At 34.7% G+C, this 20,796-nt stretch overlaps 1 protein-coding gene across 1 annotated transcript in view; it reads left to right on the top strand.

Annotated features, from left to right (window-relative positions):
- CFAP47 (cilia and flagella associated protein 47) overlaps nt 1–20,796 on the top strand; it is a 458,984-nt gene that overhangs the window by 116,699 nt on the left and 321,489 nt on the right. The window contains exons 24-26 of the mRNA XM_054473062.2: nt 4,495–4,654; nt 7,774–7,969; nt 15,675–15,884. Of these exons, the coding sequence (XP_054329037.1) occupies nt 4,495–4,654; nt 7,774–7,969; nt 15,675–15,884 (566 nt within the window). The remainder of the gene's footprint in view (nt 1–4,494; nt 4,655–7,773; nt 7,970–15,674; nt 15,885–20,796) is intronic.

Genomic DNA, 20,796 nt, shown 5'->3' on the forward strand with positions numbered 1-20,796 from the left:
GGCAATAATAAATCTGAAAAAAAATAATAATAATAAAGTAGCTTCTCTATTAAATTACTATTTTTTCTTACAGGATAACTCTGCCTCTCTTCTAATTAGGAAGGAAAACAGAGAGACATGCATAAAAAAGCTCAGCACACATTATAGAAATTTGTATTTGCACTGCCCCTTTTTGTCTTATATGTTGCTATACCTGTAACCAATTTTGAACCTTTATAGCATTGAAGAAAAATTATATGGAGAGAATATTTAGCATTGCATTAATAAAAAATAGCAGAGTGCTATATAAAATTATAGTTAGAGATCAGTAAAGGATATACTGAAATTAAAATGTGACTGTTTAGAGTATCAAAAGTCAAGAAAACTACTTCGTATAGAACTTCAAGGATACAAAGACCTTATGTGTGGGGCTAGAAAGGCAACTTTAATTAACTGAATTTAATGGATTCAGTTAATAAAAAATAGCAGAGTGCTATATAAAATTATAGTTAGAGATCAATAAAGGATATACTGAAATTAAAATGTGACTGTTTAGAGTATCAAAAGTCAAGAAAACTACTTCGAATAGAACTTCAAGGATACAAAGACCTTATGTGTGGGGCTAGAAAGGCAACTTTAATTAACTGAATTTAATGGATTCAGTTAATAAAAAATAGCAGAGTGCTATATAAAATTATAGTTAGAGATCAATAAAGGATATACTGAAATTAAAATGTGACTGTTTAGAGTATCAAAAGTCAAGAAAACTACTTTGAATAGAACTTCAAGGATACAAAGACCTTATGTGTGGGGCTAGAAAGGCAACTTTAATTAACTGAATTTAATGGATTTCAGATAAAAACAATACCTTCATAAATGTGAGATTATTTTATATCATTGAAATTTTATTCAATCGATGTAAGCAAAGAAGATCTAGACACCAATAGCATTTTCTCTTTTGAGGAGAAAGAGGGACATTGGCCCCATGGAGAAAAAAAAAATGTGATTCTAATCTTCTACTTAAACTTCCCATGAATGATATTTGCAGTCATAATATATAAGATATATGGTACAGAGAAGGCTTAATATGTTTATGGAAGGTTAATTTGACAGAAGGTTTAAGGATTTTGGAATAAAGAAATAAAATTCATTTTACATAGTGGGTAATTGAAAAGTATTGTCTAAAGTACAGAGAAAAAGAAAAACAAGAGATATATATTTTTTGCTTAAAATTACCAAGTTGACTAATGGAAGAATTTTAAAAAATATGAATATCCAAAAATAGGAAGTGGAGTGAGGAGTATAGGTAGTACCAATGAACTGAGTCTTCATCTTTCCTAGTGGGCAGTCAAAAGACAATATCTGAAGCTGATAAACCATAACATAATCATGCTGCAGGCAGATAATGTCCCCAAAGATGCTTAAGTGTTAATCTCCAAAATTTGTGAATACATGACCTTATATCACAAAAGATACTTTGCTGATATAATTATGGTAAAGGACTCGGAGAAGGGAAGATGTTCCTGAATTATCTAGGTGGCCCCAATCTAATAACATGAGTGGTTAAAAGCAGAGAACCTTTTCTAACTGTGCTCAGAGGGAGATGTGATGACAGAAGGGTCAGAGTGATGCAGTGTTCAACATAGGGGAAGAAGGCCACCAACTGAGGAATGTGGCTGGCCTCTAGAAACTAGAAAAGGCAATGAAATGGGCTCTTCCCTAGAGCTTTCAGAAAGGAACACAGTTCCTGCTAACACGTTGATCTTAGCCAAATGATATTTGCATTGGACTTCTAATCTACAGAACTGTGATATATAATAATATATTTGTGTTTTCTTAAGTCCCTATGTTTGTGGTAATCTGTTAGGGCAGCAATAAAAAACTAACAAAAGCCATATTGGCGTCACATTTAGATAAAAACTCAAATCACAATTGGCTAAAATTGGTTGCTTCTGGGAAACAGAACTTTTTTTTTTTTTTTTTTTTTTTTTAATTTTTTTTTTCTTTTATTGTAATTATTATTATTATTATTGTTATACTTTAGGTTTTATGGTACATGTGCCCAATGTGCAGGTAAGTTACATATGGAAACAGAACTTTTGATGAAGAGGAATTTGATGGGACAACTGCTTTTAAACAAGCATTTTGAACTTTTTGTGTAAGCTGCATACATATATCATTTTGGCAAAAATATAAAGAAAAAATAACACTAAACATACTGAACAAATTAACCAATATTTCTTTATAGATAACTGTATCAGTTCATTTCTCAAAGTTATAAGATATAGAAGGTAGATAGTATTTTGGAAGTATAATAACTTTTCCTCATTTTAAAATGACAAAAATTAAGCTTCAAATGGCTGGTATGATTTTGTGCTCACTTTCTGTATTGAAACATGTTTTCTTTAGAATGTGTAAATTAACCTTTTATAGTTAGGATATACCAATATTAGAGCTAAATAGATGCTTGAGTACTTCAAGGCTTGGGAAAAAAAATTGGCTCATTGTTTATCCTATATGTTTTAAATCAATCATGCTTTAGAAAGAAATGAGGTATGTACTTTGTTGTAGTGATAATTGTATGGCTCATTCTATAGTCTTCAAATATTTGAAGAGTAAAGTTACTGAAAAAACCTGGTTGATAGTTTTATTTTAATAGCAGGTTACATTGGAAAGATGAGTCTGCATGCAAGTCAGGCCCATAATGTTCAGATTTACTAAAATGTTTCAAAGGTAGTGCAGAGAATTTCTGATAGCTTTCACCCAACTTTACCTAACATTACCTTACATTACCATAGGGCATTTTTTTAAAATGAGAAATTAACATTAGTACAACATTATTGACTAAACAACAGACTCTATTCAGAAATCAATGGTTTTTCACTAATGTCCATTTACTGTCCCAGGGTCCAACCAGGATAGCACATTGCATTTAGTCTCATCCAACCTGTGACAGGCTCACAATCTTGTTTATTTTTTATTATCTTCACGATTTTAAAGAGTATTTGTCCAGCATTTTTTGAAAATGTCTTTTAATTTGAGATTGGTGTTTTTCACCTGATTAGACTGAGTTTTTATTTTCCATGGGTTTTGGAGAAGAATGTTACCGAGGTGAAATAGTTTTTTTATCACATCATATAAAGGAATACATGATATGAAAATAAGTAATTACTGGTGATATCTACTAGGTTTCTCCACTGTGAAGTTACTATTTTTCACTTTCCATACTCTACCCTTTGGAAGTGTGTTATCAATTTTAGCCTACAATCAAGTGGTAGGAGGTTAAGCTCTACTTATATATTACATATATTACTTGGAAATTTTCTTTAGAAAAGATTATTTCCTCTCCCTATTTATTTATTTTATTATATAATATGTCAGCATGAACACACATATATTTATTTTTGTACTTTCAGTTATAATTTAATATTACATTATTTATTTTGTTGCTAAAATTGTTTCTGCTTTGGCCATTATAAGCTCTTTTACGTTGGTCCTTTGACAGGCTCCCATCATTGTGATTTTGAAGTATTTTCTAAGTTAGTGGTACTACCAAATGTTCCAGGCTCATCTTTTATTTTACTTGCTCCAGCTCTAAAATCAACATTTCTCCAAGATCCCCTAGTACTTTTTATTGTAGAATGATATTTAGAAACCAAGGTCTAAGCACTGTGTATACGAGTTGCTACTGCAGTGTCACAGGTTCTAGGCCCTTTCGACAAATAGAGTCAGGAAATATGTGTATATATATTAATCCACATATACACATATACCTATAATTATTTATATATGTGTCTCTCTCTCTATATCTATCTATCCATACATCCAACACCAGCTCAGACTGATATCTCTAATCTAGCACCACAATGTCCATTCCCATCTTTCTCTCTTACTCATTTTTGACTAATTTCTCTGACAATGAGAAATCTGCCTCTCATTTTTTACACTTTATTTACTTATTTTTTAATCCTAATTTCAAATAAAGAAGTTTCAGATTTTCTAACCTGTAGCCTATTAAAATTGCTGACACGTTTATCACCTAGAGTACATTATTCATACACAATTCTTACTCTTTAGCCTTGTAGCTTTCAGTCAAAAACACAGTTTTTCAAAGTTACTGAGGCCAATTTCTCTCTACCCTAACTACATTCAATGAGGTTATTTCACACATTTGTAAGACAGTGTATCAACATTCCAAGATGGATTACAGACTGTGATGCACTGTATTACAGCTGGGTTGATTGTTTTTGATTTACATACATTTAAGTTCACATAAGATCTTTGGGTTTTGAAAAATGCATGGAATAATGTGTCTACCACTTCAATGTCATAGAGAACAGTTTCATCAGACTAAAAACCCCTTTGTTTGTCTAATATCATTTTAAAGCATTTTATCTATGATTAATCATTTGAATTTATACATAGGCTCATCAAATTGAGATGGTAATACAACTAAACTTTAGATTGCATGCTATAATTTTTAACTTTTTTTTGTCTTTTTGTGTGTGTGAGCAGAATCTTGTTTTATATAATATTACCAAACACCATGTGACATGGACTTTGGATCTTAGTAATACTGGTAAACTTTTCAAAGATGGCACATTCAAGTTCAGTGTACTGAATGGGATTCTACGACCAAATGAAAAGTATAATGTTACCATAAGTTTCTGTCCAAGTAAGATATTTTCTCCTATATTTGTGGTTATACTTTCAATTTATCCTTCATATATGAAATTGTTTTATTATGTATACAGAAGTTTAGATTATTTGTTATTTCTTTTAATTTGAATAATTATAAATAATGCAATTTTATTAATCTCATTTTTGAATGTTACATTATTTAATTGACAAATTTGGTATATATTCAAGGTGTACAATGTGAGGATTTGATGTATGTATACATTGTGTAATGATTGCCACAATGAAATGACTTAACATATCCATCATCACCCATATTGTACATTAGATCCCCAGAAACTTGTTCATCTTATAACTGAAAGTTTGTACCCTTTGATCAACATCTCCCCATTCCCCCCACTCCCAAGCCCCTAGAAGACAATGCCCTACACTCTGCTTCCATGAGTTTGACTTTTTAGATTCCATATGAGTGAGATTATACAGTAATTGTCTTTCAGTGTCTGACTTATTTTACTTACAATAATGTCCTCTAGGTTCAATCTTTTTTTTTTTTTTTTTTTTGCAAAGGGCAGGATTTTCTTCTTTTGTATGAACGAATAATAGTCTACTGTGTATACATACATCACAATTTATTTATCCACTCATCCATCAATGGACACTTTTATAATCTGGCTATTGTGAATATTGCTGCAATAAACATAGGAGTGCAGATATCTGAGATACTGATTTCATTTCCTTTGAGATTACTGGATCATATGGTAGTTCTATTTTTAATTTTTTGAGGAACGTTCTCAGAATTCTGCTTATCACATTCAGCCACTATAGTGCAATGTAATCTGTTTTTCATTTTATTAGACTTATAAAATACCCAAATTCCGAGGACACTAAGTTTTACACATGTGGTAATCTAGATAAAATACCCACAACTGGCTCAGTTATCAGTAGTTCAGGCAGGGTAAGAATCTATTATAGCTTTAAAGCTTATTAGAGAGTTCACTGAAGTGTGCTCTCTCTCTCTCAATAATATTCTATTAGCACTGTGTTGCATTAAGTTGATGTTCTATTATATCTATTAGCATGGCATTGTATAATCATTTTAGCTTTGTGTGTGAGAAACATCTCATAGCATATTATGATTAGTAGGCTTAAAACTGTTTAATCTTTTTATTACCTCTTTAAATCTCTGAAAATATGATAGAAAACATCAGCTATTCTTTGCATTCTGAAATTTGTTTAGTAAAAATAACTAAGTTTTATTATGTATTTCTCTAGTTTCATCTCCATTTCTTCCATATTCTGGTTTGAAAGAAATAGCACAAAGCTATTCCAGCTGAACCTACCACCCATTTTTCTGTTCAGAACTTCTCCTTTATGTGCCTGTCAACATTTATACTCAGATAAAATGGACTGGACTGGTCCATCTAGAAGGAAATAAAAAACATTTCCATTTGACTTTTCTTTCAATATGCACTGGGCCCTAGCAGTCAAATCTGTGGTTTCTTTTATTAGGCTCCCAACTTTACTCTTTGTTGTTGTTGTTGTTGTTGTTGTTGGAGATGGAGTCTCGCCCTGTCACCCAGGCTGGAGTGCAGTGGTGCGATCTCAGCTCACTGCAACATTTACTTCCCAGGTTCAAACGATTCTTCTGCCTCAGACTCCCGAGTAGCTGGGACTAGAGGCACGCTCCACCATGCCTGGCTAATACAACCTAACTCTTAAGAATTAAACATGCTTAAAATGCCTTTATAAATTACATCTCAGATGAGAGAGAAAACACTCTCAGCTTAAAAAGGGTATGATTGAATCTCCAATAGTCTGAGGTTATACAAAGAATCCCCTTCTCTATCACCCCAGAACCCTTTAAGAGGTCTGAAATTCTGAAATAATCTCAAAGTAGGCCTTTCAAAATCCAGAATTCAATAAGTCTTAAAACTTTCCCTAACTCTGAAATGATTTTTTCTCCCCAAAACAAATTTAACAACATCAAATTTATGAAATGAAACCATCATTTCCCTATAGATTTGTAATGTTTTAAATACATACATTCTCTTATAGCTTATTTCATCAGCTCAAAGTATACGTAATTTATTTAAAATTTTCACATAGTCTTTCCAGTACTCATTTGTCATTATTAGTAGGGAGCCCATTATTTTTCTATTCCTCCTCTCCTTTCCTCTCCAGCTGCCTCCCTTTTTCCAAGAACCCTAGACTACTTACTTGATCAGGTAAAGGGCTTATTTGATTAAGTAATGGCCTTCAGTACAGAGAGCACTAGTATGGCTGATGATTTCAATGAGTCCATTGCTTTTGCTTCTAGCAGTAAGTGTAAGTGTCACTTTTGAACATGGTCTTGTATCACCCAGTGCACTGTCATTTTTTGCTCTGAAGATATCCTTGATGGCCCCAATCTTTGCTAAGGTGCACTGGTGTCCCATCTGAGGGTTCTAAGATATCAGCTTGAAATCACAATCACTGGGTCACTCTTTTCTCTCTATCACACACTATGCTTGGAGATTTCGGTGTGAAAGGGTATTGATCACTCGCTGTGATGGAAACTGTCTCCAGAAACTAGCTTCCCGTGTTAAGCCCTGCGCTCTAACACAAACTACCTTTTCTCTTGTTAAGCTATGGCTTGGGAATTTCCTGTCCTTTCCTACCAGGTAACATTGGCCAGTCAACCCTGGTAGTATTTCTTAAACTTAAAAATTTGGGATACAGCACATTCCTTTCACCTCAGGACCTCCTTTTCTCAGTAGTCCCCTGGGATCCTTATGGCAATGATCTATCCTCATCTTCATACTGCATATTTTAAAGGCCTGGGAAGCTTCTATTAAAACACAGAAGATAATTTTTTAAATGTTCAATTGCACTGCTTTCCCAGGGTGTATTTATTTTCTCCAAATTATGAAAATCTACATTAAAGAGACTTGCTCCATTTCTAGTCAAGCTGTACTTTAAAACAGTTTTCTTTCAACAGCACCTCATTATGTGTCTTAAGTTCTTCAGCAAGCTAAATCTAATTTCTGGGTAATTTATTCTGTCCCATTAAGTTGTAACATCATAGTACATTTTGAAATTTAGTAATAGTTCAGCTATGTAAATTTTTTGTGTGTTTTAACTAATTTAAAATACCCTTAAAAATTTGTTTTTCATTAGATCGTCCTGGGAAATACACAGCAGATATTCCTATGCTTTTAAATTACATTCCAGTTTGCTATAAAATATTATGTCTTACTGGAGAAGTAAAATCACCAGAGTTATTGTTTGACCCTCCATTTATATTTTTCACTCCTGTTCCTTTGGATATAAAAACTGTGATGGATATCAACATTTTACCTCAAAACTATTTCAGGTAAATACTTAATGTGAATTTACCACATTTTCTTTACGTGCTTTTTTGTTTGTGTCTGTGTTATATAAGAATTATATAATAATGGCTTGTTTCTATAGTTGGAAAGAACTATTAAAATATTTAACCATACATTAAAATTTAACAAAAAAAAAACAAAAAATCTTTCTTCATTATCTCACAGTTAGTCATTAAATTTTCTTGTAAATTTTCTTTTGCTGTGTCTCTCTTCATGAAGTAATAAGCAAGCCTAAAAATTCAATATGTTAGTTTTCTAGTGCTATGTGAAACATTATCACAAACGTGGTGCCTTAAAACATGCATTTGATATCTCAAACAACATGAATTTGTTTATTATTTTGTAGTTTCTCTGACTTAGCAGTCCAGCTGTCTTAGCTGCATCCTCTGCTGAGTGTCTCAATAAGCAGAAGTCAAAGTGTTGGCTGGAGTGGCACTTTCACTTGAGGCTCAGTCTTCCTCCAAGCTCTCAAGTTGTTGACAGAATTAATTTCATGGTCCTTATAGAACTAAAGCATCATTTTTTGCCTAGGGACACACTCAGTCCACCCTGAAGTCCTAGCCATGTGGTCACATCCTCACAACATGGTATACAACTAATTCAAGGCCAAAAGTATACCATCTCTCAGACTTCTCTGCTTCTGACTGTCAAACCCTCTTTTGTGATCTCAACTGATTATGTCAGACCCATCCATGATAATTTCCCTCTTGCTTTATTCAAAGTCAACTGATCAGAGACCTTAATTACACCTGAAAAGTCCATATATATATGTATGGTGGGAGGCTATGTTGTTTATTATAGAATGTTTAGCAGCATCCATAGCCTCTACCCAATAGCGTTCCTCCCCATGATGTGACAGAAAATATATATCTCTACACATGGCTACTTGTCTCCTGGGGAGCAAAATCACCCTCAGCTGAAAAGCACCAAAGTGAAATGATAGGAAGAGATATAACAGCATAACCAAAATAAAGCTGGGTAGCAGTATTAATTTCAAATGCAATATCCTCTATAGGTAAAGTGTGTTTTTAAGATATAAAAGTCATCAAATAATTATAAAAGATTAAATTCACCTGAAAGCCAACCGAATTCTAAAATTCTATGCATAATTAAAATAGTCTTAAAATATGTCACCTCCAAATTAAAATTGGGAAAATTTGACTAGTCCTTCATAACTCTAGGATATTAAAACATGTTTCAGAAGTGTTGATGAGTCCAGAGACAAGATATTTGAACAATATTTGTAACAAGCTTCATTCATTTAACATGTATAAATTGCACCTTACAATTAGAGAATACACATTTTTAAATCAATCATGAGACATTTATAGAAATTGACAATGTATGATTCTATAGTTATAATTCAAGTCTCAAAAATTTTTAAAGGGTTGACATAATATAGACTATGTTCTCCAAAAATAAATGTAATAAACTAAAAGTCAATAAAGAAAAGATAACAAGATCCACCATGAGTTAGAAAATGTTAAAAAAAATTCTACAGAGTAAAAGAAGAAATTATACTGAATTTCACAAATAAATAATAATTAAAATACTAGATTCCAAATCTTGGAAACATTCACTGAGGATCAGCAGTGTATAATACAAACAAGTACTATAAACACCATCTGGACATTAGAGCTGAAAACTAAACTTAAAACAGCTACTGAGACTTCTGCTACTTTCTTTAGAAAAAGAATTAGGCTGGCATCATTGTTTACTTTATCTGTTTTATTAAATAAACATCAAAATTTCAGTGATTGAAGAAAAAACCTTAATAAAGTACAGCAAAATTATCCATACATGGAAATATATAACCTTAAATACTGATATTAGGAAAGAAAAAATGATTGGAAATTTTAAACATTCAACTTTATAAGTAAGATTACAAATAATAGCCTCTTAGACTAACCTATGGAGTGTAGAAGGTGAGATAAAATTATACACAGTAGAAATTCAAGGAATATAAAAATATATACAAAACAGAAACTCAGTGGAACCAAGTTTCTTCTTTGAAAGAGGAATACAATGGATAAGAATACAGTGAAGTTAACAAGGAACAAAACAGAGAAGGGACAGTTAAATAATATTAGAAATAAGGAAGCATAACCATAAATCCAAAGAAAAAAATGAGATAATCAAAATACTATAAAGAGGTCTATTCCAATACATGTGAAAACTTAAATACGAAAGTTGTAGAAGTATATAATTTACTAAAAATATACTGGGAATAAGTAGAAAGCCTTCGGGTTAATACTTGAAACTTCACGAGAAAACATCCTCTGATGATTTTACAGTCAAGTTTTACTAAACTTTCAGGAAACAGATATATCAAACTATAGAATAATAATAATGTGGCCTAATTTGTTTTATGATCTCAGAAATTTCTATTATGAAATCAGGAAATGACAGTATAGGAAAGCTGAATTATTGGCTAAACTGTGTTATGAGAACATACATATAATTATCCTTAAAGAATCTACCAGCACTTTGGGAGGCCGAGGTGGGCGGATCACAAGGTCACAAGATCGAGACCATTTTGGCTAACATGGTGAAACCCCATCTCTACTAAAAATATTAAAAATAATTAGCCGGGCATGGTGGCACACGCCTGTAATCCCAGCTACTTGGAAGGCTGAGGCCGGAGAATCTCTTGAACCTGGGAGGCAGAGGTTGCAGTGAGCCGAAATTGCACCACTGCACTCCGGCCTGGGCAGCAGAGAAAGACTTCATCTCAAAAAAAAAAAAAAAAAAAAAAAAAGAATCAAACAACGTGTATATAAGATAGATCATGACCAACTTGTTTGTATTCCAGTATTTTAAGGCTTGTCTATCATCAAAAATTCTAAAATGTCATTAAATAATGATATGATCATTTTCATAGATTGAGAATAAAGGCATTTGATACAATTTTTAAAGCATTCATGGAAAAACTCTCAACAAACAGTAATAAAATAGATATTCTTTAATTGTTTAAGGTTCCTATCATAAGCCTAGAGCAAATATCGTTATTAAAACTGGAATATACATGAATTACCTTTTAACAACAGAAAAGTCAACGATGCTTATTATCACTGCTTCCCTAAAGCATTTTAATAGAGAACCTAGCACATGGCAGGGGGATAAGAAAAACAAAATGTGTAAGGATTAGGAAATAAAACTCAAAACTGTCATTATCTGTATATTAGATTATTTTTTCATATAGAAAATTCAAAGAATCTACAAGGAGATTTTTTAAAACTGGGAAGATCACTTATCAAAATAGGCAAATATAACTTAAATACTTAAAATTCAATATAATTTCAGCATATAATATATAGAGCACACAACTTTAAATTACTACTTATAATAACATCAAAAATTAAAATAAAATAGATAAATAGATAATAGATTAAAAGATAATAGATAATAGATAAAAGATAAATACAATAGATAAAGATGTGAATGAGCTGTATGGAACTGTATAAAGAAAATTATAAAACTCAAATACACCTGTATTTAAACAAATAAATAATAAACTCAAATAAATATACCGATATTCATGGATTGGAATATTCATTGCTGTAAAAAATGTTTTCCACAAATAAATTTACATATTTCATGTGACTTCAATAAAAATTCAACTAAAGTTTTCATGGAGATTGAAAAGTAAAATTTTAATTTTATATGGAAGGGTCAAGGATCAAGAATAGCTAAGCTCCCCAAGAGGAAGAAGAATAAGGTGGGAAGTGCTTGCCATAGGGAACCTCAAGACTAAACCAATATGATAGTGGTACAGGGATAGATAAAATGACCAAGGAATAAAATAGCCTCGAAAAAGTTTCATAGATGAATAGTTATTGGATTTATGATGAAGATGTTATTGAAGTTCTTTGGAGATAGAAAGTTATTCAGTAAATGATGGAATGATTGAATATCTGTATGAAATATTCCAAATTGTATTGTATCTCTGCTTCACACAATTCACAAAAATTCATTACAAATGTATTAAAAGCTTAAATATGAAAGGCCAAATGTAGACACTAAGTATTAAAAACATTTAAGTATTAATATATACAAATATATATATTTGTATTGAAAGCAAGTGAGTATTAAAAACATTTAAGTCTCATGTCCTTTTAACATTTCAAAAGCAATCATGTCTTCCTAACAGTCTCCCAAAGTCTTAACTCATTCCAGCATTAACTCAAAAGTCCAAGTCCAAAGTCTCATCTGAGACAAGGCAAGTCCCTTCCACATATGAGCCTGTAAAATCTAAAACAAGATAGTCACTTCCAAGATACAATGAGGGTACAAGCACAGGGTAAATGTCCATATTCCAAATAGGAGAAATTGGCCAAAACAAAGGGGCCACAGGCCCCATGCAAGTCTGAAACCTAGCATGGCAGTCATTAAATCTTAAAGCTCCAAAATGATCTCCTTTGACTCTATGTCTCACATCCAAGGCATGCTGATGCAGAGGGTGGGCTCCCACACCCTTGGGCAACTCTGTCCCTATGGCTCTGGAGGGTACAGCTGTTGTGGCTGCCTTCACCGGCTGATGTTGAGTGCCTGCAACTTTTCTAGGCACATGGTGCAAGCTGTTGGTGGTTCTACCTTTCTGGGGTCTGCAGGATGGTGGCCCTCTTATAGCTCAACTAGGCAGTGTCCCAGTGGAGACTATGTGTGCCCATACAACCCTACATTTCCCTTCTGCACTGCTCTAGCAGAGGTTCTCCATGAGGACTCTGCCCCTGTAGCAGACTTTGGCCCGGACATCCAGGTGTTTCCATACATCCTCTGAAATCTAGGCAGAGGTTCCCAAAGCTCAACTCTTGTCTTCTGTGCACCTGCAGGCCCAACATGATATGGAAGCCACCAAGGCTTGGGGTTTGCATCTTCTGAAGCAACGACCTGAGCTGTACCTTGGCTCCTTTTAGCCACAGCTAGAGCTGGAGCGTCTGGGACACAGGGTACCAAGCCCTGAAGCTTCACAGAGCAGCAGGGCTCTGGGCACAGCCCAAAAAGGCATTTTTCCCTCCTAGGCCTCTGGGCCTGTGATGGGAGGGGCTGTTATGAAGATCTATGACATGCCCTGGAGACATTTTCCCCATTGTCTTGGCTCCTCATTATTTATGCAAATGTCTGCAGCTGGCTTGAATTCCTCTTCAGAAAAATGCTATCTTCTTTTCTACCACATGGTCAGGCTGCAAATTTTCCAAACCTTTATGCTCTTATTCCCTTCGAAACATTAGTTTCAATTTCAAACCATCTCTTTGTGTATGCATACAACTGAATGCTTTCAGAATAAACCTGGTTAAAACTTGAATGCTTTGCTTCTTAGGAATTTATTTGACCAGATAACCTAAATCATCTCCATCAAGTTCAAATTTCCACAGATCTCTAGGGCAAGGGTGAGATGCCACCAGTCTCTTTGCTAAAGCATAGCATGAGTGACTTTTACTCCAGCTCCCAATAAGTTCCTCATCTCTATCCTGAGACTACTTCAGCCTGGACTTCATTGTCCACATCACTATCATCATTTTGGTCAAAACCAGTCAACAAGACTCTAGAAAGTTCCAAATTTTCACTCATCTTCCTGTCTTCTTCTGAGCCCTCCAAACTGTTTCAAACTCTGCCAGTTACCCAGTTCCAAAGTCACTTCCACATTCTCAGGTATCTTACAGCAATGCCCCATTACCTTGGTACCAATTCTATTATTTTTTATTTCTTTTTCAGATTGTTATCTGTTGGTATATAGAAATGCTACTGATCTTTTATGTTTATTTTATACCCTGCAACTTTACTGAATTGATCAGTTCTAATAGTTTTCTTGCAGAGTGTTTTTCAAATATAAGCTCATATAATCTACAAACAAGGATATTGTACTTCTTCCTTTCCAACTTGGATGCCCTTTATATCTTTCTCTTGTCTGATTGCTCTATCTAGAAATTCCATTACTATGTTGAATGACAGTAGTGAAAGTGAGCATCCTTGTTGTGTTCTAAATCTTAGAAGACGTTTTTCAGTTTTTCTCTATTCTATGTGATATTAGCTTTTGGTCTATTGTACATCACTTTTATCATGCTGAGGTATGTTTCTTCTGTCCCCAGTGTTTTGACGGTTTTTGTCATGAAGGGATAATGAAATTTATCAACTTGGTGTTCTACTCCGCTGTGGCTGTGCTGGTACCTCAGGTGCAAGACAAAGTCTCCTTTACTTTTTCTTCTGCTTTTTACAAGCAGAACAAGTTTTGCCCCATAGCCACCACAGCTGGTAATGTGCTGAATCTTACCTGAAGCCAGCAAGTCTCAGAGGGTCACCCAAGGCCCTCAGTGTAGTACCTGGGTATTGCTGCTGGTTATTCAGGGTCCAAGGGGGCTCTTCAGTTAACAGGTGCTGAATGCTGCCAGGACTGAGTACTTACAGACTCCATGGGGCTGGCTCAAAATGTCATTTACTTTGTTAGGTAATGTTCAACATCATCAAAACTTTGGGATTTGCAGTTCCTTTAAGACCTTATCTTATAAATAGACACTAACCTTTGTTGTTTAAACGGGAAATAGTAGTGGCTTCAATTAAATTGTGCTAGAAAGCAGTTTTAAATCAATAATCATTTTCTAATATATGAATTAATCTCTTAATTTTTCAACTTTGGAATTAATGTATAAAGGTATCAATTTAAAAGCTACTTCAACTCAAAAGTAGAGTCTTGCTAAATATGGTATAATGAAGTGAATGTGAGAGGTACTGAAGAAATAATGTAATGCAGTGTCCAAGTTATACATATGTGATAAAATCAACAGCATTAATCACTTATGCAAAGATAAGTTAATTAGCTAAGTAACAACTGAATTATTTTCAAACTGAATTTATAAATTACTTTCCATGTTTTTATTCAAGGTAGCATATAGGTTTAACTAATACAATTTTAGATCTTTATTTTTTCTTATTAGCCAAATAATTCTCACACTGATTAAAATAGCAAGGATATATAATTCCCATTTGATGATACCTCTTATCTGCCATAGATATGTAAGTTCTTACATATATAAGTAAACAAAGTAATATGATTAAATATTTATTGGTCACTAAAAATAATAAGTAGTAATTCAATTTTAAAGTGAATACTATTAATACATATTATATTATTAAAAATAAACAGTTTGGATTGGCTATAAAAATTATAAGGGTATAATTAAGTGTGTCAGCATTAAGTGGAATTTTTGAATAGTAATGATTGAAAAACATTCATAGTATATGTATATATGTACTTAATAATATCCAAATTTTCAAATATCTACCTACATTTATATGCATCTGTTAATATTATTTAGTCTATATGCATTAAGTTTGTACTTATTAAAGTGATAGCTTTTGGTAAATTTTCATCAGAATACATTTAAAAACAGTAATTTACATCATGATGGTGATTAAGAAATATTGTGTTTAATCAGGTGTCACATCTTTTTAATCCTTATAGAACAAAAGGAACATTTGATCACCTCAAGTGGTTCTTAGTTATCATCCATCTTATATTGTGATCAGAAAATAAGAGATGATACAAAGATATCTTTAATAATTAGGCACATGATTACAAATATTTCTTATTTTAATTTTCTTGAGGATTCAAAAAAATGAAATATACATTTAAAGCCAATGACTGGCAGGTATTTTGAGCTAATGAAACATTTTTTTTTTTATTTTAAACAGAAATTCAACTCTATGTGTCCAGATTCCCACAGTAAGGCTTCTTGATGGTGAAGAGATTCACCCTCTTTCTGTGAAATTTCCAAAAGGCAGAGTCATCCCAGGCTCTCACAGTGGAATTAATAATAAGCTCACTTGCCACCTCAGTTTCAAGTCATCTAAACCTGTGTCATTTTTTACCAATCTTCTTTTCTGTGATGACAGAAAAAACTGGTAAGATATCTAAATGTACATTATTTTGTATCTGACATTAAAGAATAACATATTTATATTTTACACCATGGTAAAATGTTAAAAAGAGAGGGATCTAATATAATAACCTTGGACATAAAGATTATTTCTAAAGTTCCAAATGTGAGTGTGCTCTCACAAAAAGCAGCATAATAGTGGCTACCAATTTATACCCTGGAGCTAGACTGCCTGGGGTCAAATCCAGGCTTTGTTAACATTACTTCTGAGACTCTCAGTTTCCTCATCTATGAAATGGAGCTAATAGCAGAACCTATCCCGTCTGTCATCATGAAAAGTACAGTGAGTTAGTAATTATTGAGCAATTGGACAGGAAATAACCCAACGGAAATGCTAAATAAGTGTCAACTGAAAGTGAGAAATATCAACATAATGATTTCCCTGCAATATAGCTTTGTTGCATGTTACTTTAACGGGGTGAGGAGATTTCAAATACACCTTGGTAAAATGATATTTCTGGATATCTTATCTTGTAGGACGAGAAATACCATTTTTACATCATATCCTGAAATAACTTGACTAACTAAATGGCAAGAGGTTGAAGTGTAGAGCTATAAAGTTTGTTTAAAAGGCTTATAATGAAAAGTAAAATTAGTGTCAGAGTATGTTCTCTATGTGCTCATTTATTAACATTTAGAGGCGTCATTTGTATATTTGTAGTCAAAGGACTGATTCATGTGTTTGGCATTAGGAGAGGGACATCTCTCTTCTTAATACATAGAAATATCTTCTTCTTAATACATCATATTTCACAACATCCCATTTCAATCCTCAGCAGATTTGTGATAAATTTGAGCTATTGGAACTAATTTAGAAACTTTGCAAATCATAGATGAGCAACAAAAGACTTTTCTGTACACCCAGATAAACAAGGCACTAAGGCCGTAAGCATTCTCCAGAGCCTTAATACTGGCAAATGCTTTTACTGGTGACTGGTTAACTCCTTATCTGGTTTTCTATAGTGAATATGATCAGATCCTCTTACTCTTCTCTACTCTCCAATGCTGTCCTTGCCTTTCTCTCTTTAGGCATCCCATTTCTGATCTCATTGAGATAAATGAGGTCTTCCAGAAAGGAATTCCTCAAGAGCTTCCTTTTCATTTTAGAATTTCTATGAAATAAATTATACTCATTTATTATTGGTAATCTATTAGCATATATTTATTGTAGGCAAACCATGTGTGTACTCTGCCCAAGATTTAGGTAAAGAAAGGGGGCAAATCCTTGATGGATGTCAGTGTGGTAGGTTTTTTGCCCTATGTTGAAGCCTTTATTTGCATCTGGTTTGTTCATATGGAAGCCCATGGGCCTAATTAAAAATATAACACTGATTTCTTGATTTTTTTGCTTTCTTTTACTTTGTAAGATTCTTTCATAATGTGGCTTCTCTTGGGGGCTAACATGCTTGGCTTTTAATTTTGTTTTCTTTAGATTTTGTCACATTTGGATTGACTCAACCAGCTGGAAATCTGTGAATAATAGCAGAAATAAATATTTTCTGCTAATCTGTCTGCTTTCCCATCCACAATAATGTGCTCCCAGCTCAGAGATTGTACACCCTACTTGCGTCTTACCCAAATTCCCCAAAAAGTCTGGGGATAGAAGTTTTATTCAATTGGTGCAAAAGCAATTGCAGTTTTTGCCATTATTTTCAATGTCAGAAAAACCACAATTACTTTTGCACCAACCTAAATATATATCTGTGTGAGAAATGGTGACGTGAATAACGAGTATTATAAACAGTAAAATGAAGCATGAGGTATGGAGGCTAAAGCAACCCATATTTTAATGGCATTTTTGGTGTTACAGTTTGGTGAATTCTGGCAAGACTTAGCTGGGAGATGAAACTGAAAAGGCAGCGGGAACAGATTATGAAAGTCGTCCATGCTTTGCTATCCATGAGTGAGAAATAGGATGAGAACCAGGAGAGTGTGATGTTATGGATATCAAGGTTGAACAAATACAGGAAGCATAAGGTCTATAGTTATTAATTAATACAAGTCAGGTACTATTCATCGGCTAGATCTCATGGAATCCACACAGTAGTCCTGAGAAGTGGGGTTTTTTTTCTTTTTTTTTTTTGTTTCTAGATTATCATCTCTGTTTTATAGAAGAGGAATCTAAGGCTCACAGTGTGACCTAACTTGTCCAAGCTCACTCGAACATTAAATGGGGGAGCCAAGAATGTAAACCATATTTTGGTTTCCAAAGATTTTCCACTTAGTCACCTTATTTTAAATACCATTTAGACTATAAATAATTATATAGAAATTTTTATAATAAGCATACGTTTTTGAGGGTTACACTACTATATGTCATATATAGATTTTCCAAAGAATAAGAGATGTTTTCTTTCTTTCCTACTCTTCTGCATGTATTTCTCTCTTTCTCTCTCTCTCTCTCACACACACACACACACACACACACACACTAGTGAAACTTCTGTGTTCCACATATAGTAATGATAGAATTACAGTCTACTCAATAAGTACTGAGACATTATTAATTTATTTTGCTCAGTATATTAATTAATGAGGCAAAATCTCATGAATTGTCTCTATGGTTATAGCGTAAAATCAAACAAATATGAAATGTGACTGTGTATTCAAAGAACGTAGTTGTTGTGGTTCCAATGACATCAGGAACAATGGACCTGCACATTTGTTATTGGCCGGTGTTCAGAAGTGTTAGTGTCTCATACAGTTTGGCTGTGTCCCCACCTAAATTTCATCTTGAATTGTAGCTCTTATAATCCCCACGTGTCATGGGAGGGACCCAGAAGGAGGTAATTGAATAATAGGGGTGGGTTATCTTGTGCTGTTCATGTGGTAGTGAATAAGTCTAATGAGACCTGATGGTTTTATAAAGGACAGTTCCCCTGCACGCTCTCTCTTGCCTGCCACCATGTGAGATGTGCCTTTGCTTCTCCTTCACTTTCTGCCATGATTGCGAGGCCTCCCCAGCCATGTGGAACTGTGAGTCCATTAAACCTCTTTTTCTTCATAAATTGCCCCATGTTGGTATTTCTTCAGAGCAGTATGAAAATGGACTAATACGATAAATTGGTACCACAGAGAGTGGGGCGCTGCTGTAAAGATAGCCAAAAATGTGGAAGCGACTTTGGAACTGGGTAACAGGCAGAGGTTGGAACAGTTTGGAGGGCTCAGAAGAAGATAGAAAAATGTGTGAGAAGTTGGAACTTCCTAGAGACTTGGAGGGCTCAGAAGACAGGAAGTTGTAGGAAAGTTTGGAACTTTCTAAAGACTTGTTGAATAGCTTAGACCAAAATGCTGATTGTGATATGGACAACAAAGTTCAGGCTGAGGTGGGATTTTGCCCCTGCACTGAAGATCTGTGAAACTTTAAACTTGAGAGAGATGATTTAGGGTATCTGGCAGAAGAAATTTCTAAGTGACAAAGTGTTCAAGAGGAAGCAGAGAATAAAAGTTTGAAAAATTTGCAGCCTGATACTGCAGTAGAATAGGAAAACCCATTTTATGTGGAGAAGTTCAAGTCAGCAGCATAAATCTGCATAACTAACAAGGAGCCAAATGTTGATCACCAAGACAATGGGGAAAATGTCTCTAGGGCATGTCAGAGATCTTCACAACAGCCTTCCCATCACAGGCCTGGATGCCTAAGAGGGAAAAATGGTTTCCTGAGCCAGGTCCAGGGTACCCCTGCTGTGTGTAGCCTAGGGACGAGATGCCCTGTGTCCCAGCTACTCCAGCTGTGGCTGAAAGGGGTCAAGGTATAGCTTAGGCCATGGCTCCAGAGGGTGCAAGTCCCAAGCCTTGGCAGCTTCTATGTGGTTTTGAACTTACAGGTGCACAGAAGTCAAGAGTCAAGGTTTTGGAACCTCCCCCTAGATTTCGGATGATGTATGGAATCACCTGGATGTCCAGGCAGCAGTTTGCTGCAGGGTGGAGCCCTTATGGAGAACCTCTGCTAGGCCAGTGTGGAAGGGAAATGTGGAATCAGAGCTCCCACACAGAGCCCCCACTGGGGCACTGCCTAGGAGAGCTGTGAGAAGAGGCCCACCATCCTCCAGACCCCAGATCCACCATCCTTCAGCCCCTAGATCCACTGACAGCTTGCACCATGCACCTGGAAAAGTTGTAGACCCTCAATGCCAGCCCGTGAAAGCAGCCAGAAGGGGGGCTGTAACCTGCAATGCCACAGGGGTGGAGCTGCTCAAGACCATGGGAACCCATCTCTTGTATCAATGTGACCTGGATGTGAGACATGGAGTCAAAGGAGATCATTTTGGAGCTTTAAGATTTGCCTGCCCTGCTGGATTTCGGACTTGTATGAGGCCTGTAGCCCCTTTGTTTTGGCTAATTTCTCCCATTCTTCCATCTAGGAAGTAATTAACTTGTTTCTGATTTTACAAGCTAAGAGGTGGAAGGGACCTGCCTTATATCAGATGAGACTTTGACTGTGGATTTTTGAGTTAATGCTGAAATGAGTTAAGACTTTGGGGGACTGTTGGGAAGGCATGATTGGTTTTAAAATGTGAGGACATGAGATTTGGGAGGGGCCATGGGTGGAATGATGTAGTTTGGCTATGTCTCTACCCAAAGCTCATCTTAAATTGTAGCTCCCATAATTCCCATATGTTGTGGGAGGGACCCAGTCAGAGGTAATTGAATTGGGGGGTGGGTTTTTTCTTGCTGTTCTCATGATAGTGAATAAGTCTAACAAGACCTGATAGTTTTATGAAGGGCTGTTCTCCTGCACACACTCTCTTGCCTGCCGCCATGTGAGACATGTGTTGCTTCTCCTTTGCCTTCCACCATGATTGTGAGACCTCCCCAGCCATGTGAAACTGTGAGTCCTTTAAACCTCTTTTTCTTTATATATTACCCAGCCTTGG

This window comes from Pongo pygmaeus, chromosome X, assembly GCF_028885625.2.
Source record: "Pongo pygmaeus isolate AG05252 chromosome X, NHGRI_mPonPyg2-v2.0_pri, whole genome shotgun sequence".
Taxonomy (NCBI): Eukaryota; Metazoa; Chordata; class Mammalia; order Primates; family Hominidae; genus Pongo; species Pongo pygmaeus.